At 43.5% G+C, this 27,790-nt stretch overlaps 2 protein-coding genes across 4 annotated transcripts in view; one reads left to right on the top strand and one right to left on the bottom strand.

The window, feature by feature from the left end:
- The first annotated feature begins 9 nt into the window (after positions 1-9).
- tgds (TDP-glucose 4,6-dehydratase) lies at positions 10-7,052 on the top strand. Of its 2 annotated transcripts, none has more exons than XM_080526864.1 (12): positions 10-237; positions 438-471; positions 1,090-1,158; positions 2,042-2,132; positions 2,680-2,822; positions 3,244-3,342; positions 3,456-3,515; positions 4,097-4,140; positions 4,389-4,554; positions 5,014-5,069; positions 5,469-5,566; positions 6,736-7,052. In XM_080526864.1, exons 1-12 carry the CDS (start codon positions 146-148, stop codon positions 6,810-6,812), a joined length of 1,029 nt encoding a protein of 342 aa, XP_080382990.1. In that variant the 5' UTR covers positions 10-145; the 3' UTR covers positions 6,813-7,052. The 2 variants fall into 2 exon arrangements, with proteins under 2 accessions (XP_080382990.1, XP_080382989.1); XM_080526863.1 differs by having other exon boundaries at positions 405-471.
- Positions 7,053-8,540: 1,488 nt separating this feature from the next.
- LOC308152962 (ATP-dependent RNA helicase DDX3X-like) overlaps positions 8,541-27,790 on the bottom strand; it is a 31,666-nt gene continuing 12,416 nt past the window's right edge. For both annotated transcript variants that reach the window (XM_080526032.1, XM_080526033.1), the window contains exons 5-17: positions 23,640-23,747; positions 23,203-23,302; positions 22,095-22,230; positions 19,743-19,840; positions 19,067-19,165; positions 18,045-18,205; positions 16,975-17,119; positions 16,557-16,701; positions 13,152-13,333; positions 12,389-12,506; positions 11,912-12,065; positions 11,129-11,253; positions 8,541-10,738 (exon numbers count right to left, since the gene is read on the bottom strand). In XM_080526032.1, coding sequence (XP_080382158.1) covers positions 10,659-10,738; positions 11,129-11,253; positions 11,912-12,065; positions 12,389-12,506; positions 13,152-13,333; positions 16,557-16,701; positions 16,975-17,119; positions 18,045-18,205; positions 19,067-19,165; positions 19,743-19,840; positions 22,095-22,230; positions 23,203-23,302; positions 23,640-23,747 — 1,651 coding nt within the window. In that variant the 3' untranslated portion in view covers positions 8,541-10,658. The remainder of the gene's footprint in view (positions 10,739-11,128; positions 11,254-11,911; positions 12,066-12,388; positions 12,507-13,151; positions 13,334-16,556; positions 16,702-16,974; positions 17,120-18,044; positions 18,206-19,066; positions 19,166-19,742; positions 19,841-22,094; positions 22,231-23,202; positions 23,303-23,639; positions 23,748-27,790) is intronic.

The raw sequence follows: 27,790 nt of genomic DNA, 5'->3' as shown, positions 1-27,790 counted from the left end.
TCTGGTAGGAATGACAAGATGACAACTTTGGTAGCTGTCTTGTTATGACATGATTATGTGTTCTCTCCATAGTCACTTTAGCCAGAAAGCTAGATAGCTATGTTTGGTTACTTGGACATGAAGCAAGGAAACAGACAGAAGACTGATGATCCTGGAGAAAAGTGCTCCATCTTCTTGTGCTGCTGAGAAGATGAACTTCAGTCAAACTGTCCTGGTGACTGGGGGGTCAGGCTTTATGTAAGTAACACACTGTACAATATGACTAGAATCATAAAACATCATGAGAAAAAATGTGATAACAATCATCATGGCATGTAAAGAGAGCAGATTGCATAACGGTCTCAACTCTTAATTAGAAGTTGTTATTAACACTGTTGCATAATATCATATTATTGTCTGGACAGTGGTTCCCACTTTGTCTGCTCCCTGGTCAACAGACACCCAGACTGGCACATCATCAACCTGGACAATGTGAGTGTTGTGTTGTTGAATCCTCGTATTGATCTAGATGTTCTATACCCACATGCCATAGTATTGATCTAGATGTTCTATACCCACATGCCATAGTATTGATCTAGATGTTATATACCCACATGCCATAGTATTGATCTAGATGTTATATACCCACATGCCATAGTATTGATCTAGATGTTATATACCCACATGCCATAGCCGGGTGCTGCTGGCCCTGGAACTGCAGGTACAACCAGTTGGTCACAGTGGAAAGGCGTGATTGCGTCTTCTTTTTTGTCAAATTGGATTACATGAAAATGTACGAGTGTAGTCGAAATTTGCGTGGTGGAGTTAGGCCAGCAAGCCATATCTTTCCTTGTTTTTCATTCAATATTGTGATTGTAAAATATATATATTTTGTTGGTTTTCAATTAAAAAACATATGGGATTACATGGTCCATTGACCACATAGGCTACTGTAGGAGCTACTGTAGGAGTGTAGGACTGATCTTGCACTCCAACATCCCATACACATCCGTTGTAGAAACAATTGACTGCATTAATTATGAGGTTTGTCACTACGATGTGGTTCTGCTGTGAAATTGCTTCATCCAGAACCTTTCCCATCCCTTACAGCTGGATTACTGTACCAATCCCAGGAGCCTGGAATGCGTTGAAGACAGGGAGAACTACACTTTCATCAGGGTGAGAACTGCCAAGTCATACACACTGTTGCGCAACACCGCTGTAGGCTATAGTGCCTATGTCAGTAATAATGTCAAGAGGGACTGACAGTGGCTGTAGATATGTCACTGGTGTCATGTTACTGAACATAAACAGAAATGTGGCCTGGGGTGGTCCGGTGGTCTAGCACCAATGTACAGTGCACACATATGCCCATGTCGGCATGGATTCGAGTCTGGCCCATTCCCTGCTGACATGCCCTCCTCTCTCCTTTCTTATCCTTACTTCCTGTCGGTCTTCAGTGTATCTGTCCAATAAAATGAAAAAATATGAGTGGGACTGCCTGAATAAAAAGAAAGTAAATAGAACACACCAAACACAGGCTGTTTTTTTTAGAACTCCTTCAGAGGTTGATTCCCACAACGCCCCAGTAGTCATTTGTATTCTGAGATATTATAATAATAATAATAACTTTATTTGTATAGCGCTTTTCCTGCAAACGTTGCAGCTCAAAGTGCTTTAATCATTATATAATCTGAATTTAATTATTTTGTCATTTAAATGCAATATTAAAAGGATGGGTTTTTATAATCTTAATTTAATTATTCTGTCATTTAAAGGCAATATTAAAAAGATGGGTTTTTAGTCTTGACTTGAACATATTTGCTGAGGTTGCATCCCTAATGTAAACTGGCAGTGCATTCCACAATCTGGGAGCATAAAATGAGAATGCAGCCTCACCAAATCTCTTCTTTTGTACATGTGGTACACAGAGAAAACCAGCGTCAGAAGACCTGAGAGCTCTATTGGGCTGATATGCTAGCAAAAGGATTAGACAAGATATGATCATATGATTAGACCAGATATGACTATGTAATGTAATGTGGTCTGTTTGTGTTCACAGGGGGACGTATGTAACCCTTGCCTGGTGAACCACGTCTTTGCTACAGAAAACATTGACATCGTCTTTCATTTTGCTGCAAAAACACATGTCGGTGAGAGGCAGTGGCTTTTAGTTTGTATATATAGTATATTATATTATTATCATGAGTATTATTAGTTTGTATTATAAATGTGTTGTTGTTACTACACCACACCTGTTGGAGATAAGATCAGTTGTCTTAAAATCACAATAGGCAGTGGCCAGGGGTTTGACAGTGTGTGAGCCCACCGGTGATCTATAGTACACTATACATATAGTACACTACACTATAGTTTCAAGTTTATTGTCACATTACATTATTAGTGTAAGAGAGTAAACATTTTAGGCTTCCGTTCCTGACACTGCAGCACAAGACAATAAGGCGAGATCAAAAAAAGTTACACTAGTACAGGACATAAGTGACAAATAAGACAGTATACAATTAGCAGTACAGTAAATAAAATAGATAGTTCAAGTAGTAAAGTGGCTGTGAGCTTAAGGTTTAGGTAGTCCGTATACATGGGGTGGGTGTGCTTGGGGATGATAGCCAATTCTACAGTAGGCTTGTTTATGAGCCTCTCTATGGTTGGATTGAGTTGTGTCTTTGCTCTCTCATCCAGAAACCTCCTTCATGTTCCCCTCCGTGTATCAGAGGGTGAACGTGGAAGGAACACGTGTGGTGCTGAAAGGAGCTTTTGAGGCCAAGGTGGAGAAGTTAATTTACATAAGCACAGATGAAGTCTACGGGGAGAGTCTGGATGAGGTTAGTTCTGTTTCCCTTCCACTGATTTCCTGCTGACAGAAAGGGGAAGTTGTGGAACATTCTTGGATCATTTATCTGGACAAAAGTCTGTCCTGTTCCCTTGAAATGAAGGTTTCATGATTTTAGGCTTTTTATAGAGTGTTCAGTGGTGTCATTGAAATGTTCCTCTCATAGGGTGGGATCCTAACGCGATATCCGCATGCCTAACTCCGACATTCACATAAATCTTGTGTTGATGTCAACAGGAAACGTGCGTGATGATTCAAGTTAGGATTCCACCTAGACTAGAGGGATGAAATCTAAAATATTTACTCCCACGTTTATTCACATAATACTGTAGATTTAAGTTCAACTAACAAACTTATCTAGAACGGTTTGTTAATGTGTAAAGTGTAAGAGACACAGCCTGCCGTCTCTCCAGGTGTTTGAGGAGACCAGTCCCAGGAGACCCACCAACCCGTACTCCGCCTCCAAGGCAGCGGCAGAGTCCCTGGTGCTGTCCTACTGGGAGAGGTACCAGGTAGATAATAATAATAATAATAATAATAATAATAATAATAATAATAATAATAATAATAATATATTATTGCTCCCCTGTACATGTGTTGATATTTGTTTTATTCTTTATTTCAGTTTCCTGTTATCATAACAAGGAGCAATAATATCTATGGGCCCAGACAGTATATAGAGAAGGTAATCCAACTTTCATGCTGTTTACATTTCGTGTGTGTGTGTGTGTGTGTGTGTGTGTGTGTGTGTGTGTGTGTGTGTGTGTGTGTGTGCGTGTGTGTGTGTGCGTGTGTGTGCGTGTGTGTTTGTGGGTGTGTTTTTGTGTCTGTGTGTGTGTGTGTGTGTGTGTCTTATGGATTTAATAAGACTCAAGATAGTAACCTTAACTCTAAGTATAGTATTTATTAAATGACTGGTCTTTTAGCAGTTTGCAAGTTGGACCTCAGCCTTCAAACCTCACACCAAAACGGGAAAGTTCTCAGACCGAAGTGCCAACTGCACACACAATCATCTCTTGTAGAGTGTCAAGATAGACACAACAGTGATAAGCTCACATTCCATAAAATGTTTATGCACAGCTAGGCACAGAGAAGAATTTCAACAAATCTCAGGGACAGTTTGCAGTCACTACATTATGAGCGTCTACATTCTATGGGAAATAGACATTTCCAGAATTCATACATGTTAATGTTAAAAACCTACCGCAGTGTCTCTACCCTCTTTAAGTTGTTTCAAAACCGTGTGTCCTGTGTTTATGTTTCCAGGTCATTCCAAAATTCGTATCCCTCCTTCAAGTGAACAAGAAATGGTAATGACCGGACTGCCTTTGATTCCTTTTTTTCACAAAAGATTTCTTATGTGAATTTTAATCTTGCTCTCGGCTACACAGGGATACCCTTTCCCCTTGATCTGAAGAGAGCAAGATAGCACTGCTATCATTTCAGACTATGCCCCCCCCCCCCCCCCCCCCCCACACACACACACACACACATTATCCCCTTGCCATTTTATCCTCATGCGTAACGCCTACATATCCCATCCTCCTCCTTGTCACAGTCCCATCCAGGGCAGAAGCCCTCAGTCTCGTCACTTCCTGTATGTGGATGATGTCATCGAGGCGTTGCTCATCATCCTGGAGAGAGGCGCCGTCGGGCACATCTACAACATCGGGAGCGACTTTGAGATTCCCATCGTTCAGCTGGCTAGAGAGCTGACTAAAATGGTAGGTTGTGTGTGTGTGTGTGTGTGTGTGTGTGTGTGTGTGTGTGTGTGAGACGCATAGTGGTTGCTTGTGTTTTTGCATGAATTTGAATGTATGCAGTCCTCCTCTGTGCTAATATCTGAGCCACTGAAAAATATCCACTTCTAGGCTGTGTTACCTTACCTTATACAGTACCTGTCTGTCTGTGTTACCTTACCTTATAGAGTACATGTCTGTCTGTGTTACCTTACATTATACAGTACCTGTCTGTGTTACCTTACCTTATACAGTACCTGTCTGTCTGTGTTACCTTACCTTATAGAGTACCTGTCTGTCTGTGTTACCTTACCTTATACAGTACCTGTCTGTGTTACCTTACCTTATACAGTACCTGTCTGTCTGCGTTACCTTACCTTATACAGCACCTGTCTGTCTGTGTTCCCTTACCTTGTACAGTACCTGTCTGTGTTATTGTTACAGGTTAGGAATGTACCTGACAGAGATTTGGACGACTGGTTAGAGTTTGTGGCTGAACGGTGAGTAAAGTAGAAGATCCTTGATACGGCGTCTCCGGTCCTACTCACATCCTTCCTCTCTCCATGCCCTGAGGGACTCACAGATCTTAATGTAGTTTCTCATATTTGTTACAGAAATGCAATGGGGTTTTTTTCTTCTTTATTTTCACCAATCAAATCTTGTTAGTTCAGTAAGAACTTCAATGCAGGAAGGAAGGTCGTTGGTTCAATCCCCACCTCAGGAGGGACCTACATGTGCCCTTGAGCAAGGCACTTAACCCCTAATTGGTCCATGGGCGCCGACTAATAGCTGACCCTGTGCCTAGAGCAAAAAAATACCACATTCCAACAATTGACTGACAAGTTGATTGCATGGTTGGTAAATAAAACATTCTTCTTGCCCTCCCCTCCCCTCCCCAGGCCGCAGATCGACCTCAGGTATCCTGTCAACTCTGAGAAGTTGCGGAGGCTGGGCTGGAAGCCTGCTGTGTCCTGGGCGGAAGGGATCAGAAGGACAGGTACATGAACCTCCATTTACTGTATAACACTGTTCCCTCACATACGTTTGTGACTTTTATTCAGAAAAATTAAAATAAATGTCAACGTTGTTGAAAATCAATGACACACTAGTCGCTAGTCAAGCCAAAACATTACAATGCAATGGATTTGGTGAGTAATCCCCACTACTCTACATTAACTAACAACGTCGACATTTATTGAACATTTTCAGAATAAAAGTCAGTTTTGATTTTTATTCCGATTGGTTCCCGCTTTCACCAGCTGTCGTCACATATTCAAGGTATCCGCGGTGTCTTGAAAAGTATTAAAAGTCTTATCACGATTTTATGAGGTCTTGAATTTTGTAGGTATTTTTCTGAATTAGACCCTGTCCAAAGAGTTTGAGTCCTAAAAACTTTTAGTAAAAGTTCGTGAATTTATTAGTTTTATTAAAAAACAAAGATGAACCGGAAATTCTGTTGTATGATAGTGGTCTAGTCTATTGCAAACTAAAACTGTTAAGTTAAAGGTGTCACTGATGTCAACGGTTACAGCTCGAAGTGGCGGTGAGGTCTGGAAAAATATTGACAAGGCCTTTAAAAAGTCTTAGAAAGGTATTGAAATTAACCTCAAGATTCCTGTATATACTGATATTGTTCTCTCACATACATCTGTGTAGTACTAGTGGTATACAGTGTGTAGTACTAGTGGTATACATCTGTGTAGTACTAGTGGTATACAGTGGCCTGAGAAAGTAATCAGACAGTGAAGGACACAAGTATTATAGTACTTGGTCGGAGTAACTCGAATTGAATTGCGGGGCTACTGTTGATGTCCGTTTCCCATATTAGTTTCACCTGTCAGAAATTACAACACTTTTTACATTTGGTTCCACCTGTTTCAGGGTAACCGTCAAATAGAAGCTGAGAATTTCTACTTTAACCTCACAGCAATTGTTCGTTTTCAAATCCATTACTGACGCAGGGTGTTACTGTATGTCGTCTAAATGGTCTTTTATATCTGTCTGTGTTACCTTACCTTATACAGTACCTGTCTGTCTGTGTTACCTTACCTTATACAGTACCTGTCTGTCTGTGTTACCTTACCTTATACAGTACCTGTCTGTCTGTGTTACCTTACGCAGGGTGTTACTGTATCTGTCGTCTAAATGGTCTTTTATATTTCCTAGTCAAGTGGCACCAAGAGAACCCAGACTACTGGGCCGATGTACCAATCAGCTACGACCCTGACCACAAGGACCAATAAGCACACAGGTCCCTGCAGAGTTGCTGTGTACGAACAGTCACACAACTCCGAGGGCTGGTGACCTCACCTCATCTACTCCAACAGTCACTTTTGTAATCATTTTTGTATTTATTCTTACGAAATGTAGCTTTTTTCCATTCTAATGTACGACCAATGTTGAATGTATGATGATATGTGCAATTGTTTACAGTCGTTGTGAGTACAATAATGTCGACTGAATCTGTTGATGTACTCAGATGATAGAGCATAATGAACAAATAAAAATTAAAAACCATTCCAAAGCCAGCATGGATAATTAGCTTTATTTGCTGTCATACTGTACAGTGCCTTCAGTAAGTATTCACCCCTCCTGGACTTTTTACAAATTTTATACAAGATAAGATATTTAATATGTATTTATTACTGATCTACACAAAACAGTGTAAATGTAAAAAGTCAATGTCAAAGGGAATTTTTTATAATTTAAAATGAAAAGCTTAAATGTATTGAGTCAATAACAATTATTGTTGTAACAACAATGTGGAAAAGGTCCAGGGTGGTTCATGGCCAGTACGTTGTAGCTAACATACTCCGTTTTTTGGATTGTCCACTTCATAGTTATTCCCTGGCAGCATTAAATCTGACAACAGCTAATACATTTCCTGGTTTGTGTGTGTAAATATCTGTAACAGAGCATCCAAATAACACAACACACAAAGTCAAGATAAAGAAAAAAACAGTTGGTTTAAGTATTTGCAACTTCAAACTTTTAATTTTGGTAAAATCATACAATAAATGCACAGATAAGTCTTTTCTCGTGCAGTGCACAGCCTCTAAACTAGTACATAAAGCAAATACTAACTAACTAACAGGCTTCTCACTGAGTTCAGGGGAGCGTTTGACAACCTGGAGCTCTCCAACTTCTCCCATCAGCTACAGGTTCCTATATTTCACCTTTAAAATTCATCCCAATGTATACACCCAGTCAACCAGTCTCTATTAAGGTCAGACCAACTGCCAGTTAGCCAAACACTCCACAAGAACAACACAGAGGCCCAAATACGCAAATACAACAAGAGCAGAACCACATGTTTTTTTTTTTTTAAGATTGCCATGTGCCAGACATTCGCTGGGGAAAGGAGTAGGAAAAAAAACTCAAAAACAAAGAAAATAAATGTAATTGGAGAGAATCTGGACACTTTTCACACTAGTACATGTTTTATTAGAAAATGGTTTTGATCATTTTTTATCCAAACCTTGGCATTGGTTTGTTTCAAATTTTGATCGCCAATTTAACGTTTTATCACTGTGATTAGACGTTGCAGGCCATGAGACCAGTATTAGTAGTAGTAACAGGTGTGGATTTTGATATTGAGTCCATTATGACTTTGACATTAAAAAGCTCACACTACCCCGAAAAATATAAATTTCCACGCATACCGGTGACATTCAACATTCAAGTGCCAGTGTTTTTGTACTGTCTTTTGGTCAAGTTTCTTAAACTATCACTTTAGGCTTATAAAAATAAATATTTCTCAAAAATGCTTAATAAATTACACAAACTAGCAGCAAAAGTAGAATCTAGAAATCTGTGTGCAAATAGCTAAATTCTGAGACTGCTACTGTACTAACCCCCTGGTCCCAAATAAATCCTGGTTTTAATAGTGATAACCCTTCCCCTTTCGTAAACAAGCTGCGTTTCACAATCTCCTCACACACAAAATTCGGAAGCTTTAAGGACACGCACTGAAGACATTTATATAAAACTAAATGTGCGATAAAATAATACCTTTTTTTTCTTCTGTAAAACTTGATGGGTGTTAAGTAACATCACAAAGGGGCCTAGACCTAACTTCAGTAGCACCATTCAATCTTTAAAGTTACCACAATACTGTCAGTGCATCTGCTTCACAACCAACCACCATGTCATCGTTATTCATTTAAATGTCAAGGCACGACACACTTCGTAGAATATATATTTTTATCTATCGCACTTAAAGTTAAATGCCATTTTTTTCCTGCCAAAGTTAGGCCTTCCTCGTTACAAGAGAAAGCCCTGGATGCCAGCATTAGAAGATTCTACATAATACACCAAGGCAGCCAACCTTGACCCACAGAGGGAAGAATAGCTGCATTTGTTCTGTCAGGAATAAAAGACAGAGCACACCCCCATCTTTGGCCAGGCTGCGTGGGAGAGACGCACCAGCCAACCCACACTGGAAACCTCATTGCCTCTTTTTTCCCCCAGTTAGTGTACTGGAAAATAAACAGCCCTTCCCATCACCCCTTGCTACATGTGTGCAGTTCTTCAGTTCGCTCATCTGTACATTACTGACCCTCTGCTGATCCCTGACCCTTGACCTACCCGCCCTACACTCTCTGAGGGGAAGAGCTTTGTGTCGTTAAACAGTTAAAACCCGAGAAGGTACTTTTCGGATTTGAACGCAGCTTGAAAAAGAGAAAGACGAAAATAAGGTGTAAGAGAACGACGTTTGTAATTAAATAAAAGCCTGCTGCAGAATTTCCGTTTGCTTATTTTAACTCCTTGACCAAAAAACAACAACACTTGCATGCGTATTTCGTCCCAGGACAGCCTTGACACGCAAAGCCACCCAGGTACTGTGTGGTCCTATGGCAACCATGGCAACCATTCCAACTTAACTTTCAATATGGCAAGTGTTGCTTGTTGAGAATTGAAATCAGTTCAATACGTTTAAGAAACATTCTATCAAAAGATTGATGGAGTTTATCCATATTTATCAATTGCCATCCTCCAAAATGGTTCAAGTAAAAAACTATATAAAAATCAAATTACTATTCACCCACTAGGCAGCTAGGATAAGTTGCTTTAACTAGCTGCCACAAAGTCAAGTCAGTTTTGCGAGTGGGATTTGAACTTCAAGCATAGAGTTGTCCAAATACCTTGCATGCATGGACTTTCCATTTAGATTTAAACATCCCATTTCCAAATATTAAGATTGTTGAACTGGAATGACTTATTTAGTGAAGACTACCATAATTCCTCTCCAGGATAGAGTGAGCGAGAAAATTTTGAACTCTTTTCTCCTTAAAATGCGCTTTGTCACACAAAGGTTTGAAAGCCTGTAGTGGAATTCTCCTTTGATGACTCAGACTGGCAGATGGCGCTAGTCTGAGTCATCTGAATACCCTGTGACAAATTTTAAGCTCAAATGGACGAACGACTTGCTAAAAGTCATGTCATCTCGGTGTTTGCCAAGGTTTGATTTAGTTCAAGCTTATTTTGTTTTCCTTCCAAATAAAAACAAAACAAAAACACGTTTAAATTCAAAACTCAACAAAGAAGAAAAACATAATTTAGTTCTTTTAGGCCAACTTTCAGCCAGTAATGATGTTTTTTTAAATAAAATGAAGAAAAAACAAATCTAATTGTTAAAGGCACAGTACATTAACAAACAAATGATCCTCAGTTTTGTTACAAAGAAAGAAAATGCAGTTGTAGTGAAGAAAAAACTACAAGTCCCAAGATTCTAAATTTCCTATTGTCGCTATGGGCGACCATCCAATAATTCTGGAGCCTGGCGTTGCTAGGATACGCTCTGTGGCCTTGGCTCTCCTTCGGTGTCCCCCCGTCTCTCTCTCTCTCTCTCTCACTCTCTCTCTCTCCTTCCTAGTTTCTCTCAGCTCCATTTTTGGAAAAGCGGTCAGAGAATCACAGCTGGTAATGTACTGCAGAGTCTGTTTGGAAGCTACACAGGGGTCTATATAGTCTGGCTTAAGTTACACATGTGGTTTCCATATCAGTGAGTTGGGTTGGGCGTGGCGCGACCCACTGCAATCGTGGGGTGGGGGTGGGAGGAGGTGTATGGGGGGGGTGGGGGGGGGTGTTTAGTTGCCCCACCAGTCCACCTGGGAATGGGAATAGTTGCCTCCGTAGCCGTCGCTGCTGTAGAAGTTCCCAAAGCCGCCTGTAGAGGGGGGAAGAGGAGAGGAGGGCAGTGTAAGGAACAGGGTTTGAGTTACACAATAACTATTAGGTTTGAGTGCTTTGACCAACGTTATTCCTTGTTTATATTGATGTCCATGTTACCCATTGGCTGTATATGAGAGTATATGAGCTGTATATGAGAGTGCTCAGGCAACAATGTAAGTAAAACCTTATTCACAGTCACGTGTGTTGCAAATATTTACATGCAGGCAAAGCAGTCTGGAAGTAACGGTAGTGATCCTCCATCCTTCTTCCTTGATCAATATTGATACGTCCTGTAAGGTCTTAGCCCATGTCTACATTCAATAGGTGAGCGAGGGAGAGGGGGAGGGCGAGGGAGAGGGACAGAGAGGTATTGAGAGGTACTGACCACCACCGAACCCACGGTTCCCTCCGTGCCCACCAGGGTTGCGTCCCCCACGGTTGCCGAAACCACTGGTGTTGTTGCCGCCACTACTCTGACGGTAGTCCCTGGCCCCGAAGCCACCAGAGAACCTGAGAGAGAGAGAGAAAGAGAAAGAGAGAGAGAGAAAGAGAGAAAAAAGAGAGAGAGAGAGACACACTGACTATCAGACTATTGAGTTAACGTTAGAATTGGATGCTCTGTATATGACGTGATGGTATGTGTTGTGTAAGTGCTCATACTGTGACCTATTAAATAATACTGTAAATACTGTAATACGGCGACCTATTAAATAATACTGTAAATACTGTAATACTGCGACCTATTAAATAATACTGTAAATACTGTAATACTGTGACCTATTAAATAATACTGTAAATACTGTAATACTGCGACCTATTTAAGTTATTTTCAGTACGCAAGATTCGAGAATCTGAGTATGTAGAAATACGTCACTTACTGCATACATTTAACTAAACAGTAGGCTCTGAATAGTGTGTAGTACGGCAGTATAAGCTTTTCAGTCACAGCCTAAGGGTGTGTGTGTGTGCGCGTATGTGTGTGTCTGCGTGCGTGCGTGCATGTACGTCTGCGGTTGGTGCTCTTGTGCTGGTGCTCGTATGCCAGAATCTCCAGCCAGGAGTGTGTGTGTGTATGTGTGGGTGCGTGTGTGTGTGTGTGTGTGTCTCTCTCTGTGTGTGAGTGTGTGTTTGTGTCTCTCTGTGTGTGTCTCTGTGTGTGTGTGTGTACCTCTTAGAGCGTCCTCTGTTGGTGCTCTTGTGCTGGTGCTCGTAGGCCAGGCTCTCCAGCCAGGACGGCACCTCCTGCTTGGCCTCCACCAGGATGTCCAGCAGGTCCTTGGTGATGTTCCCGTTCTTATCGTTGAAGAACGACGTGGCCAGACCTACACAGACACACACACACACAGACACACAGACACACACAGACACACACCACGCACACATACAGACACACGCATGCACACAGCGATACACACACAGAGATGCACACACGCAAAAATACATTAAATTCATTAACACAAGCTCGTATGAAGTTAAAGAGGTAGGTCCAGGGGTGCAGGTCTTATCAAAATGTTGTTGGATGTTGGATGGTGTCAGTTTCTTAGATTTGTGGTGTCATGTCAACACCAGTGGTCCTGGACCCTAGAGAGTAGTGTGTTGTTGAGCTCAGCTCGTCATCCTGGGTGCTCAGTCTACGGGGTCTTACCCAGGTTCCCCACGCGTCCCGTACGCCCGATGCGGTGGACGTACTCCTCGATGTCGCTGGGGAGGTCAAAGTTGATGACGTGCTTCACGTTGGAGATGTCCAGGCCACGGGCCGCCACCTGTGCAGGAGATACAAACAACATAAAGTTGTATATTTTAAATATTATATTTTATAACACTCTTTTTGGGGGGCAGTCCCACTCATATTATTCATTTTATTGGACAGATATATAGTGAAGACCGACAGGAAAAGTAAGGAGAAGAAGGGAGAGAGGGCATGTCAGCAGGGCACGGGCCGAATTCAAACCCATGCCGACATGGGCATATGTGTGCACTGTAGACAGCGGTGCTAGACCTACTGGACCACCCCAGGCCACTCAAGCGGTATTTATTAATTGTGTACTTTGTCGATGTTTCGTTTTGTCCTTTCCCCTTCCCAAAACCATTAAGGTTTAATGGTCACAAAATGTGGAACTTTTGAAAAATCATGTTCCATAACCGTTTCAGAACTGCCCCCCTTTGATTGTTTGGTTATGTTTAAATGATTTGAAAGTAGGGACTTGTCTACTGGCGGAGTAGGTTGCATTCCGGGAGAGCTCAAAGTTCAAATGTATACATAGTTGCTTTATTGCTACCAGTAACCTGTGCTAAAGGCTAATAATCATGAAGGAAAACCTTCTAAAAACACAACCTAGCCTACAGACGGACGAACAGTCTTCTGAAGGTAAATGATTTTGAAAGAAAAAAACTAAATGGCCGCTCACCGCCGTCGCCACCAGTATTGGGCAGCGTCCCGAGCGGAACTGGTGCAGAGCCTCCTCGCGGTCTCTCTGGGAACGGTCGCCATGGATACTGGTGCAGGCATAGCCCTCTCGGTAGAGGAAGTCCTCCAGGGCGTCTGCTCCCTTCTTGGTTTCCACAAACACCAGCGTCAGGGAGTCTTTACCTAGGGAGGGAGGGAGGGAGGGAGGGGGTTACAGCTTAACCAGGTAAGACATTCGCGCGAGGTAGATGTTGCTCAAAAGCAACAGCTTTTGCTGTTCATCGTTAAAGGTAATATATATGTGCATTGTTGCAATACTGTGGGATGGGAGCATCAACATCCAATTGGGTGACATTTGAACATGTGATGGAGCCCTGGTTAGGGTGGGTGGGGGACTAATGACCCAGGTGGATCAGGGTGAGACGAAGCATACAGGAAAAGCGGGAAAGGGAGCAACAACAAAATGGCGGCCGGACAAGGATGAAGCTGAGCTCAGTTCCTCTGTCTAACAGAACAGCAGCTTGACACTGGGACCTAGTCTAGATGCATGATGACCCACATCTCACGTAAATCAATGAAGCAAAAGGTCAAATTCTATGATGTGTGCATCCCCCATCCTTCCCTGCTTGAGTTCCTTACAGAGCTAACATGCCTGGATGGTTGAAAGCTGTGTTGTGGAACCATCCAAACATGTTAGATCGATAGTTGCGTCAAGAAAGGGATGAGGGAAGCGTTTTAAGTGTTGGAACTGGGCCCAAGAGACTAAATTCCAGTGGTGGATTGGAGTCACTGGGCGGTGGGTGTTTGAACATGCTGGCCATCATGGCAGAAGCAGAAGCAGAGGGGAAGGCTGATGTAGCACGCTAACAGGAGGAGGCACACAACACAACTTTGTCACTGATCACAAAATAATTAGTCTCAATCGAACCCTCAAAACAAAAGAAATCCTTTCAAATAATACACAAGAACACACACACACACAGCACATACGTCACAACGCGATGATCAAAACTAACACCACAACTAAAAGACCTCGATGTCTGAAAACAAATGAATGGCTAACATGAGTCAACTTAGGCCAAGCAAAATCAATCAAATATGAAATTACATATGGGCTTTAACATCCACTAAAGTAATAATAAATGATAAGGCTTTTCACTACAGTAATAATAAATGATAAGGCTTTAACATTCACTACAGTAATAATAAATTATATAAGTTTAACATCCACTAAAGTAATAATAAATGATAAGTTTAACATCCACTTAAGTAATAATAAATGATATACGTTTTAACATCCACTTAAGTAATAAATGATATAATTTTAACATCCACTAAAGTAATACTAAATGATATAAGTTTAACATCCCCTAAAGTAATAATAAATGATAAGTTTAACATCCACTTAAGTAATAATAAATGATATAAGTTTTAACATCCACTAAAGTAATATATGATATAAGTTTAACATCCACTAAAGTAATAATAAATGATATAAGTTTAACATCCACTAAAGTAATAATGAATGATATAAGTTTAACATCCACTAAAGTAATAATAAATGATATAAGTTTAACATCGACTTAAGTAACAATAAATGATATAAGTTTAACATCCACTAAAGTAATAATAAATGATATAAGTTTAACATCCACTAAAGTAATAATGAATGATATAAGTTTAACATCCACTAAAGTAATAATAAATGATATAAGTTTAACATCGACTTAAGTAACAATAAATGATATAAGTTTAACATCCACTAAAGTAATAATGAATGATATAAGTTTAACATCCACGTAAGTAATAATATATTATATATGGCTTTAACATCCACTACAGTATTAATAAATGATAAGTTTAACATCCACTAAAATAATAAATGATATAAGTTAACATCTACTAAAGTCATAATAAATGATATATGTTTAACATCCACTAAAGTAATAATAAATTATATAAGGCTTTAACATCCACCAAAGTAATAATAAATTATATAAGGCTTTAACATCTACTAAAGTAATAATAAATGATATGTAGGCTTTAACATCCACTACAGTAATAATACATTATATATGTTTAACATCCACTAAAGTAATAATAAATGATATAAGTTTTAACATCCACTGAAGTAATAATAAATGATATAAGTTTAATATCCATTAAAGTAATAAATGAGATATGTTTTAACATCCACTAAAGTAATAATAAATGATATAAGTTTTAACATCCACTTAAGTAATAATTGAGATAAGTTTAACATCCACTACAGTAATAATAAATTCTTACTCACCAGGTCTCTCTATGGTTTCACCTGCATTCTCCTGAACCTCGCTTGGAATGACTTTGGATAAAACCAAACCCGCGATAAACTTATTACAGTTTGAAATCAGGCTCAACAATTCATAAGTCACATTTCAGTAGGTGGTCATGATAAGACTTAAAGGAGTCGTAGACCAGCAAAGTTTTAGATTTAGGGTTACAATTACAGTAGTATTGTTGTCTTTTCATTGTATTGTTAAGCACCTCGTGTGAATATTTTGCAGGAAAGGTGCTATATAAATAAAGCCAGATCTGATTTGAATGGTCACCATGTAGGGAGTCCAAGTTCAATTTAGAATGTTAGTCATTGAAGGTTTGGTGCCAAGATAGTGGATGGCCAACCAAACTCCTCTGCTCAGGACTATCTGGAGGTTGGTGGGGTCAGTTAACGGCAGCCATCTTCTCTAGTCTGAGACCTCGCCAAGAAAGGTCACAAGTTTGCATTCATTGGGCACAAAATGGTTGACTTGTTTTCAAACAGAAAGAAAAAAAAAAAAAAAGGTTTTAAATGTATCGCCTGTGTCCCATTCCCTGCCTACTGAATGCAAACAACTAGGATGTTCAGGATAACAGGACACACCTAACGCAGTCAATACTGGACCAACACAACTGAATGGCTACCCATCATCTCTCTCTAACAAGCTTAAACTATCCTAACACAACATAAGCCAGATAGAAATCTGCACTGCAGGGAGGGTCGATCAGTAGCCATTGCCCAAATTCACTTAATAAAACACTAAAACCTATTTTTACTTGGTAGCAGCGTTTAATTTAATCAATTCAACCAATTCCACCGTTTGAGGAAAACTCAAACTGTCAACTGTCATGGCAGGTTCCACTTGGCCCTAACACATCTTCACTTACATTAGCAACGGGGGCCACACACACACATTAGCAAAGAGGGGGGGCCACACACACACAAGCAACAGGGCCACACACACACACACACACGAGCAACAGGGCCACACACACACACACACACACACACACAAGCAACAGGGGCCACACACACAGTAGAGCAGTAATAGTTAGTAACCAGCACCACACACCACCAGAGAGGGGGGGCTGGGGGCAGGTGAGTTACCTGTGGCGTTGAGCAGGTCCAGGAGGAAGGACCTCTTGTCGCCCTCCTCCACCCACACCACCTTCTGGGTGATGTTCTCTGAGGTGGAGCCCACCCGCCCCACCGCCAGGAAGATGTACTCCTCCAGGAAGTCACGGGCCAGGATCTGACAGGGCACACACACAGGAGAGAGAGTCAGGGTGTGTGTGTGTGTGTATGTGTGTATCTGACAGGACACACACACAGGAGAGAGAGTCAGGGTGTGTGTTGTGTACCTGTGTGTGTGTGTGTGTGTGTGTGTGTGTGTGTGTGTGTGTGTGTGTGTGTGTGTGTGTGTGTGTGTGTGTGTGTGTGTGTGTGTGTGTGTGTGTGTGTGTGTGTGTGTGTGTGTGTGTGTGTGTGCGTGCGTGCGTGCGTGCGTGCGTGCGTGTGTGTGTACCTGGATCTCCTTGGGGAAGGTGGCGCTGAACATCATCGTCTGTCTGATGCCCTTGGGGGGCATGGTGTCCTGCTCTACGATGCGTCTGATCTGGGGCTCGAAGCCCATGTCCAACATGCGGTCAGCCTCGTCCAGCACCAGGTAGCTGACAGAGGGGGAGAGAGGGAGGGAGGGGGGGTCAGGCCTGCAGGCTTATAGGAGATCCTTTGGTTATTCTGAGTGTTAGGAGCAGGGCCCAGTTTAATCTGGATCAGAATGATCCTGATTCTTTTCTCTGATCCAGCATCAGATGGAGCTGGATGATGTCCCCTATACCAGTGGTTCTCAAACCTCTCCTCGGGGACCCCCAGCCGCTCCACATATTTGATCTGTTCCACCACCAGCACACCTGATTCAACTAATCAATTACAAATTTGTATCAGGTGTGCTGGTGGTGGAACACATCAAATATGTGGAGCGGCTGGGGGTCCCCGAGGAGAGGTTTGAGAACCACTGCCCTATACGACTCAAAATCAGCCAGATAGATCTGATCCTGGATAGTAAAAAAGAATCAGGATCATTCTGACCCAGATTAAAGGTTCTGAACAACTGGGTGACCAAGGGGTTTTCTCTCGGATCTGAAGAGGCTTGGGGGTGCAGACCAGTGTTCCCATGGGGCACCTTTCTCTCAACTGTAAAAAAATTAAAATAATAATCTAACCACAAGGCCACTGAGCTGGTCACTTTCTCACAAGACTTATCAAAAATAAGCCTGGATTTTTCCTTTAGCGACGTTGATGGAATATCCCCCTGAGGGTCTGGAAGGGTGAGTAGATGGGGGCAGTGGGGCGGCCGTGGCGGAGGAGGTCGAGCCGGTGTCTAATGATTGCAAGGTCGGTGGTTCGAACCCCGGCTGGCCACATGTCGAGGTGTCCTCGGGCAAGACACCGAACCTCAAATTGCTCCCAATGAGCAGGCCGGGGCCTTGCATGGAAGCTTGCCGCCATTGGTGTGTGAATGAGACCATTGTAAAGCGCTTTGGAATAAGGCGCTATATAAGTGCAGTCCATTTACCATTCAGAGGGCCTCACCTGCAGAAGTCGAGGCCTATCTTGCCTCTCTCCATCATGTCCACCAGGCGGCCGGGCGTGGCCACCAGCAGGTGGCAGTCTCTCTCCAGCTCCCTGATCTGCTGGCCGATGTCCGCGCCTCCGTACACCACGCAGGGACGCACGCGGGAGCGGTACGCCACCTACAGAAGGAGGAGAGGAAGAGAGGGATGAGGAGAATTGGAGAGGAGGGGGGGTGGGGACACACACAGACAGAGGGAGCAGAGGAAGAGAGGGATGAGGAGAATTGGAGAGGAGGGGGGTGGGGGGGACACAGACAGAGGGAGGAGGAAAAGAGGGATGAGGAGAATTGGAGAGGAGGGGGGGGGACACAGACAGAGGGAGGAGAGGATGAGAGGGATGAGGAGAATTGGAGAGGGGGGGGGGGGTGGGGGGGGACACAGACAGAGGGAGGAGAGGGAGATGAGAAGAATTGGAGAGGGAGGGAGGGAGGACGGAGGGAACACAGAGAGGGTAGAAACGTGTTTTTTTTTTAACAAAAAAAGTGGGAGACAAGAGAGAGAGAGAGAGAGAGAGAGAGAGGGAGGGGGGGTGAGAGCGAGAGAAGACAATGGTTGTGTGTTACACTGCAGTTCCGTAATCCCAACCTTGGCTGTTTGGCAGCGGACACAAAAACACAAAAACACAGACACAAAGAGGCCAGAGGCCCCCTGCCAGACAGCCACTGGCCAGCCTGCTACTGCTGATGGTGGTGGGAGTGTATATACACAGCTGATGGTGTGTGTGTGTGTGTTGCTGTTGGAGAGTGACATTGCTGACAGGTGTGTGTGTATTACTTGTGGGGGTGGTGAAGGGGACACACAGAGGGTGAGTGTGTGTGTGTGTGTGTGTCTGTATACTGTGAAGGGGACACATAGGGGAGTGTGTGTGTGTGTGTGTATTGTGAAGGGGACACCCAGGGGAGAGGTGTGTGTGTGTGTGTGTGTGTGTGTGTGTGTGTGTGTATTGTGAAGGGGACACCCAGGGGGGGGTGGTGTAGTTACCTTCCTGGCCTCCTCGTAGATCTGCAGGGCCAGTTCTCTGGTCGGGGCCAGGACCAGAGCGATGGGGAACTGCTTACGGCGGCCATATTTACCATTGTCCTGCAGAAATAAATACATCAATAAATAAATCCATAAATAAATAAATAAAAACATAAATAAATAAATATATAAATAACAAAAAACATTGAATATTTTTACTGCTTGAAGGCTACATGCTGTTATAACTAAAGATGACGACGTCTGTCTCCTGGCTACATGACACACAGGTGTGTGTTTACCTGTCTCCTGGCTATAAGACACACAGGTGTGTGTTTACCTGTCTCCTGACTATAAGACACAGGTGTGTGTTTACCTGTCTCCTGGCTATAAGACACAGGTGTGTGTTTACCTGTCTCCTGGCTATAAGACACAGGTGTGTGTTTACCTGTCTCCTGACTATAAGACACAGGTGTGTGTTTACCTGTCTCCTGGCTATAAGACACAGGTGTGTGTTTACCTGTCTCCTGACTATAAGACACAGGTGTGTGTTTACCTGTCTCCTGGCTATAAGACACAGGTGTGTGTTTACCTGTCTCCTGGCTATAAGACACAGGTGTGTGTTTACCTGTCTCCTGGCTATAAGACACAGGTGTGTGTTTACCTGTCTCCTGGCTATAAGACACAGGTGTGTGTTTACCTGTCCCCCAGACTTGGCAGCAGTCAGGGCCTCCCCCGGCCCCTCAGAGAAGATCTGACTCAGCACAGGCAGCAGGAACGCAGCCGTCTTCCCCGAGCCTGAGAGCATGACACACACGCTTATATATACACACTCACTCTGCCTGCAGGCAAACAACATCCAGATGTGTCTGTGGTAAATAATAAAATATAAAAATAAAACTAGTTCATATTATTAAATCATAAACATTCACCTTCCCCCACCCCCTCGTTAAGTAAACATTCACCTTCCCCCCACCCCCTCGTTAAGTAAACATTCACCTTCCCCCCCCTCGTTAAGTAAACATTCACCTTCCCCCCCTCGTTAAGTAAACATTCACCTTCCCCCCACCTCCCTCGTTAAGTAAACATTCACCTTCCGCCCCACATCCCTAATTAAGTAAACATTCACCTTCCCCCCCACATCCCTAATTAAGTAAACATTCACCTTCCCCCCCCTCGTTAAGTAAACATTCACCTTCCCCCCACCCCCACTCGTTAAGTAAACATTCACCTTCCCCCCCCACCCCCCTCGTTAAGTAAACATTCACCTTCCCCCCCCTTGTTAAGTAAACATTCACCTTCCCCCCACCCCCACTCGTTAAGTAAACGTTGGCCTTCCCCCCACCTCCCTCGTTAAGTAAAAATTCACTTTTCCCCCCACCTCCCTCGTTAAGTAAACATTCACTTTCCCCCCCCTCGTTAAGTAAACGTTGACCTTCCCCCCCACCCCTCGTTATGTAAACATTCACCTTCCCCCCCTCGTTATGTAAACATTCACCTTCCCCCCCCTCGTTAAGTAAACATTCACCTTTCCCCCCCCCCCTCGTTAAGTAAACATTCACCTTCCCCCCACGTCCCTCGTTAAGTAAACATTCACCTTCCCCCCCACCTCCCTCGTTAAGTAAACATTCACCTTCCCCCCACCTCCCTCGTTAAGTAAACATTCACCTTCCCCCCACCTCCCTCGTTAAGTAAACATTCACCTTCCCCCCACCTCCCTCGTTAAGTAAATGTTGACCTTCCCCCCTCGTTAAGTAAACATTCACTTTCCCCCCCACCTCCCTCGTTAAGTAAACATTCACCTTCCCCCCCTCGTTAAGTAAACATTCACCTTCCCCCCCCTCGTTAAGTTAACATTCACCTTCCCCCCCCTCGTTAAGTAAACATTCACCTTCCCCCCCCTCGTTAAGTTAACATTCACCTTCCCCCCCCTCGTTAAGTTAACATTCACCTTCCCCCCCCCACCCCCTCGTTAAGTAAACGTTGGCCTTCGCCCCCACCCCTCGTTAAGTAAACGTTGACCTTCCCCCCCACCTCCCTCGTTAAGTAAACATTCACTTCCCCCCCACCTCCCTCGTTAAGTAAACATTCACTTTTCCCCCCACCTCCCTCGTTAAGTTAACATTCACCCTCCCCCCCACCCCCTCGTTAAATAAACGTTGACCTTCCCCCCCACCCCTCGTTACGTAAACATTCACCTTCCCCCCCCTCGTTAAGTAAACATTCACCTTCCCCCCCCTCGTTAAGTAAACCTTCCCCCCCTCGTTAAGTAAACCTTCCCCCCCTCGTTAAGTAAACATTCACCTTCCCCCCACCTCCCTCGTTAAGTAAACATTCACCTTCCCCCCACCTCCCTCGTTAAGTAAATGTTGACCTTCCCCCCTCGTTAAGTAAACATTCACTTTCCCCCCCACCTCCCTCGTTAAGTAAACATTCACCTTCCCCCCCCTCGTTAAGTAAACATTCACCTTCCCCCCCCTCGTTAAGTAAACATTCACCTTCCCCCCCCTCGTTAAGTTAACATTCACCTTCCCCCCCCCACCCCCTCGTTAAGTAAACGTTGACCTTCGCCCCCACCCCTCGTTAAGTAAACATTCACCTTCCCCCCCACCCCCCTCGTTAAGTAAACCTCCCCCCCTTCGTTAAGTAAACGTTGACCTTCCTCCCCCCTCATTAAGTAAACATTCACCTTCCCCCCCACCCCCTCGTTAAGTAAACCTTCCCCCCCCTTCGTTAAGTAAACGTTGACCTTCCTCCCCCCTCATTAAGTAAACATTCACCTTCCCCCCCCTCGTTAAGTAAACATTCACCTTCCCCACCCCCCCCTCGTTAAGTAAACATCCACCTTCCCCCCCACCCCCTTGTTAAGTAAACGTTGACCTTCCCCCCCCACCCCCTCGTTAAGTTAACGGTGACCTTCCCCCCCACCCCCTCGTTAAGTTAACGTTGACCTTCCCCCCCACCCCCTCGTTAAGTAAACGGTGACCTTCCCCCCCACCCCCTCGTTAAGTAAACATTCACCTTCCCCCCCACCCCTCGTTAAGGTCCTGACCTGTTTGGGCGCAGGCCATCAGATCCCTTTTCGACTTGATGATTGGAATGGCGTATTTCTGGACTGGGGTGGGTCGAGTGTAGCGGCTCAGGGCAATGTTACCCATGATGATGTCTCCCATATCCACATCTTGGAACTAAGAGAGACACACACACAAACAGAGAGACACAACACAGAAGATTCAAATCAAGTGCACCGAAATCAAACACTACTGCTTAAATCACATATCTACAATGGTCTTAGAACAGTGCACGTTAACCCTGGTCCAGAGAACAGGTCTCTTTTGATCTCATCTACTTACCCTCTACCCCCCCCATGTACTGTTTCTCCAGTGCCAGAATGAAAAGAAGATCAAATAAAATCTTTCTTCTTCTAGCACAAAGACTGCCAGCATAGATTACTTTTTCATACTATGACTGACGGATAGATGATTCACTTAATCATATGCATTTGTTGTAAGTCGCTTTTTTGGGGGGGGCTTTCGCCTAGTACTGGAACACCTGATGCAGTAACCAAGGGCTTGATTAGTTGATCAGATGAATCAGGTGTCTTTGTACAGAGAGGAACAGACCACCATGTCTCCTTTTTTGCCATCCAGGATCAGATCCAGCTTGCTGATTTCCCCCCTATACGACTCAAAACCAGCCAGATAGATCTGATCCTGGATAGCATAAAAGAATCAGCATCATTCTGATCCAAGTTTTTGAACCAAACTGGGCCCTGGACCAGAGCTGAAGAAGTCTTACGCCATGCGAATGGAATCATTTATTCAACGGATTTCCATTTTCAGAAGAGTGAGGAGAGCGGAAAAAATAACGATCATTTTAAAAATACCCCTTTAAAAGTCGGAAAAACAACCCGTGGCTGCATTGATCGATGTAGTCTGAGGTTTTATAGGCCACAGACTCTCTGCATACCACCACACTGAGCCACCACCAAAAATGTAACTGACAGAGAAACGGCATTGAACATGCAAACAGCACTTTTTATCCCCCCACCAAGAAATAAAATGAAGCAGGCATTGATTTAACAGGCGAATCTCTTCGCATAGCCTTACTAGCAGGATGAAGGGTCTCTGGATCTGATCATAGCACTGTTTGAAACTCACACTTTCAATGTGATGGGGGACGTTTTGACCAGTGGCCTCAACAGGAATGTCGTCATATTTCTCAAAGTTAATTCCTGTGTTGCTTGCAGAGAACAGCTCCCTGTAGGGGGAAAGAAAGACACAAACATGGCAAGTCAGGGAAAGAAAAAAAAGATTGTTTTACAGTTCATTTCAAATACCATGGGTATTGTGTGCTCAAGAAACAACACATCATGGCCTGGGGTGGTCCAGTGGTCTAGCACCATGGCCTGGGGTGGTCTAGCACCGCGGTCTACATTGCACACATATGCCCATGTCGGCATGGGTTCGAATCCGGCCCATGCCCTGCTGACATGCTTTCTCTCCCTTCTCCTTGCTTCCCTGTCTGTCTTCACTGTATCTGTCCAATAAAAAGCAAAATATGAGTGGGACTACCCCACTCAGAAAAAATAACTCACGCTTCCAGACGCTCGTTGGAGGGGACTTGTTTGGACCAGTCCTCGTCGTCCCTGGAGTCCTCCACCCAGCGGCTGTTGCCACCTCCGCCGAAACCTCCACGCTCGTACCTGGTCACAACACACACCAGCACAGGGTTCAGACACACGCTCGTACCTGGCCACAACACACACCAGCGCAGGGTTCAGACACACGCTCGTACCTGGCCACCACACACACCAGCAGGGTTCAGACACACGCTCGAACCTGGCCACCACACACACCAGCGCATGGTTCAGACACACGCTCGTACCTGGCCACCACACACACCAGCAGGGTTCAGACATTCCTAACAGACATTTCGGACATTCAAAGCCGTATTCCAAAGTGGGAAAACACCAAACAAGATTCTGGACTTCATCGACCCGTTCACTGGCTGATCAGAAGGCGCCGAGCGGGTTTCCGGATCTAGATGGTTCAATGATTGAGAGGGAAAGAAGCATTACCAGTACAGTGTTTCCCCTAGGTTTGCTGCCTTGGGGGGGTGGCATTGACCGTGGCATGGACCCCCCCCCCTCCCAGGGGGTAAGAACCTGCGACATACCAGCGTCATGTCCAGGGGGTGTACTAACTTGTACATTAAGCCGCCTCACGCTACGGAAACAGGAGATAGGCTCCTGCCCTATGGGCCATTAGGCTTGAGAACCATCGGTTCTCAAGGCTACTTACTTACAGTATGTGGTCTTGACTACCTGTCCACTTTCTCACCTGGTTCTTGCTCTCTCTCTCTCTGGTGCACCATCCTGCTCTCTCTCCTTTTCTCCCCCTCTATCCTCCTCTCTCCCTCTTTTGTTGTCAACCAAAAGGCAAATATAACAACCAGAGTATTTCTAATCTAATAAGAGGTATAAATTGATCCATATCAATTTAAAACATAATTATAATTGAATATTGGATTGCTGTGGGCAATGCAGTCAGATAATGTCATTTTGACTTTACTCTCTCACCTGAAAAAAAATCGTATAAAAAACAGACATTTCCAATGCTTCAATCCACTGTCCATGTACTGTAAATATGCCATTATGGTATTACCATAAAGCCCAATTCTAGCAGAATAAGAAAGATAGTATATCTACTTTAAGTAAACTAATAAAGTGCATCCAGTTAGCTCTTTAGCTGGCATGTGTGCAGCAGACTGGCTCATCTCATCACCTCTGAGCTAGCTAGTTCTTTGACACTATTTTACATACCATGGAACTATAATCAGACACTTTCTAGTCACAATAATAACGACCAATTTGAACCAACTTGCTCTGTTAGAACACTCAGCAATTATATTTGCTAACGTTTCAACTTGCTTACGGTACTTTCCATCTGCAGACATCTCACCCTGCAAAAACTCTCTGTCCAGCGCGAAGCGAAGTGTGGAGATAGATCTCGCTATGCGAGACTACTGGCGGACTAACGTTACCAACGAGCCCATGGGCTTGCCACTCGCCAGATTCAGGTTGGGTGCGTTTAAAAAAGCTGATATTTTAGCCTGCTTGTCAGATGTTTGGTGTCTACGTCCGTCCCGTCTATGTCATTTAATTTCTACATTTTAATTTAATGTCATTCCAATGCATCATAGAACTTTTATTTACAACAAGCATAGAAAAAAAAAAACGCTATTATGCCGCTTTGAGTAGAGCGCCCAATGGAAGCGTCAGGCACAGCCTTCCCATAAGGAGCGCGATTCACATTTACGAGATGTATGTTAAGTTAAGTTATCTATAATAACTGTGATTGGTCCGCTTGGTAGCGTCACATTCCGACTCTCTTGTAAATGCGGAAGTCATGACAGAAATGTCATTTACTTTTTCTGTAATTACTTATTAATAAAGATTTGAAAATGTATGATAACCACCTTATTATCTTAGTTTAGTGTCATTTCAATGCATCATAGAACTTTTATTTACAACAAGCATAACAAAAACAAAAATCGCTATTATGCCGCTTTGAGTAGAGCGCCCTATGGAAGCGTCAGGCACAGCCTTCCTATAAGGAGCGTGATTCACATTTACGAGATGTACAATCCTGTTTATTTAGAAATAAATGATTAGTTACAGGGAGCCCCATGGCTGTTCGTTGGGTTTAAATTATATTTATGATAGACATATTTAATGTTAAGTTATCTATAAGAAATGTGATTGGTCCGCTTGGTAGTCACATTCCGACTCTCTCGTAAATGCGGAAGTCATGACAGAAATGTCATTTACTTTTTCTGTAATTACTTATTAATAAAGATTTGAAAATGTATGATAACCATCTTATTATCTTAGTTTACTGTCATTTCAATTAGGGATGTCCCGATCCCATTTTTTCACTACCGATACCGATACCTGGGCTTCAGGTATCTGCGATACCGATAAATCCGATATTTGTATTTATTGTTTTACTCCTGAATAATAACAAATACTTCCCCAGTATATAGTCCACAACAACAGTTGGCTATTAAAGACTGCCAGCCTTTATTCAAGCAACAAAAACAGTACTCTGCAGTACTCAGTGACCAACTGGTTTAAAGTTAAAACTATTTAAACTGCAGCATTCAGCATTGTAAAAAAAAAAAAGAGTTACTGTCTGATTTCTAGTTTTAGTGCCTTCATGTTTGTATTCTATTTATCTTCTCTTACAAATGGCAAATCAATTATAGCACCCTTTTTAAAAGTGTAGCCTAGTGACGCTGCTGGTGAGACCAGAAACCAGTCCCAGAATCAAAGGGGTGTCAACAATATCTGCTTTTCGTTTTTTTCATAACAGGCAACTTGGAAGTTTTAAAGTACCACTCGATATAATATACAACAGTTTAACGATCACTAAATACTTATAATCTGTGGGTTGGATTCACTGTTGCCAGAGGCTACCGGTAAGTGATACCTGGCTTGTAAACATAGTGTAGCAACCCCAGTGTTTCCTCTACATGCATTTCATCGTGGCGGTCCGCCACGATGGAATTTCCTCCGCCACCATGCAGATTTCTCAACCAAAAAAAAAAAGAAAAGATTTAGGCCGCTTTTCAGACCTTCACAGCGCTAGACACACCCACAAGCGCGAAGCGACGCGCTTGCAAAACTGTTTTGTGATTCCTCATTTAAATTACGTTGTACCTGTTACAATGACAATAAAGATCATTCATCTTCATCAAGATGAGAGATGGAGCGATCCGCTCACACAGCTGTCCCGCATCCGCTAATCAGCGCAGCACCGAACCGCCGGGCTCGTTGAGCGGATGCGAGGCAGCTGTGCCCGGGACCGGCCACTTCACATAAAGGAAGGAAGGAAGGAAGGAAAGAAAGAAAGCCGTGCACAAACGAGAGCTAAGTCAGACCGGGACGCTGCCAGTATGTGTGAGAGCCGGACTGCCGGCGTGAACATTTGAACCGTGTCATTTTATTTAATGGACCATTTCGTTGTCTGGTACCTGTACTGTAGCAATGACAAATAAAGTCCATTCCATTCCATTCCAGAGAGGGACGGACGGACGGACTACCCTTGTTTTTAATTTACAGGAAAACATTTTATTTTCGAGTTTTGGCTGAAATGACGTCGTTGTTTTGAGCGCGCGTGCGCGTTTCATGCGCGTGCACGCGAAAAATCGGTCAGCACTACCCGCCACCATGGTAAAAATTCCTGGAGGAAACACTGAACCCTGTTCATTAATGTTCATTAATGCTTGAGTTCATGTTCATGTTCGCACTGTTACTGTGTTGTGTGCCAATGCACCCCTGTGATTGGTGGAGGTCACGGGGGGGCGGGGGGGGGGGCTCTGGTGAACTAAGAAAGTTGTGTATGAGATAGTTTACAATTAAACGCACAGATTACATGAGAGAAGCTATCTGTCATTATTTCAACCACTGTCCAAGTGGGGACGTTACAATACTTTCGTTTTAGCACGAAACGTTAGCAGCGTTTTTAGCAGTCACCATTCTTGAGCAAAACATTGATACAAACAAACATTCAAATACTTGTGTCGTCTTGAATTTTTTTCCGCATCATTTGAAAGCTTACCATCTGTAGTTTCAGACTATGTAAACAAACGAAAAATTACGTAATGACCACTGACTGACTGTTGTCATCACGTGAGTGACACGCCGGATCGCGAGCCCCAGATCGCAGCCTATTTTTTTTCTGG

The sequence above is a fragment of the Nansenia antarctica genome, assembly GCF_963989245.1.
Source record: "Nansenia antarctica genome assembly, chromosome: 3".
In the NCBI taxonomy this organism is placed as follows: Eukaryota; Metazoa; Chordata; class Actinopteri; order Argentiniformes; family Microstomatidae; genus Nansenia; species Nansenia antarctica.
The sequence above is the reverse complement of the archived record's forward strand: the minus strand, read 5'-3'. Positions and strand labels throughout refer to the sequence as shown.

Coding starts and splice junctions, on each gene's coding strand:
- tgds (XM_080526863.1), top strand. CDS start 146: ATGATCCTGGAGAAAAGTGCTCCATCTTCTTGTGCTGCTGAGAAGATG. Junction 3,516..4,096: donor CCAGACAGTATATAGAGAAG/GTAATCCAACTT, acceptor TTATGTTTCCAG/GTCATTCCAAAATTCGTATC. Junction 5,070..5,468: donor TTAGAGTTTGTGGCTGAACG/GTGAGTAAAGTA, acceptor TCCCCTCCCCAG/GCCGCAGATCGACCTCAGGT.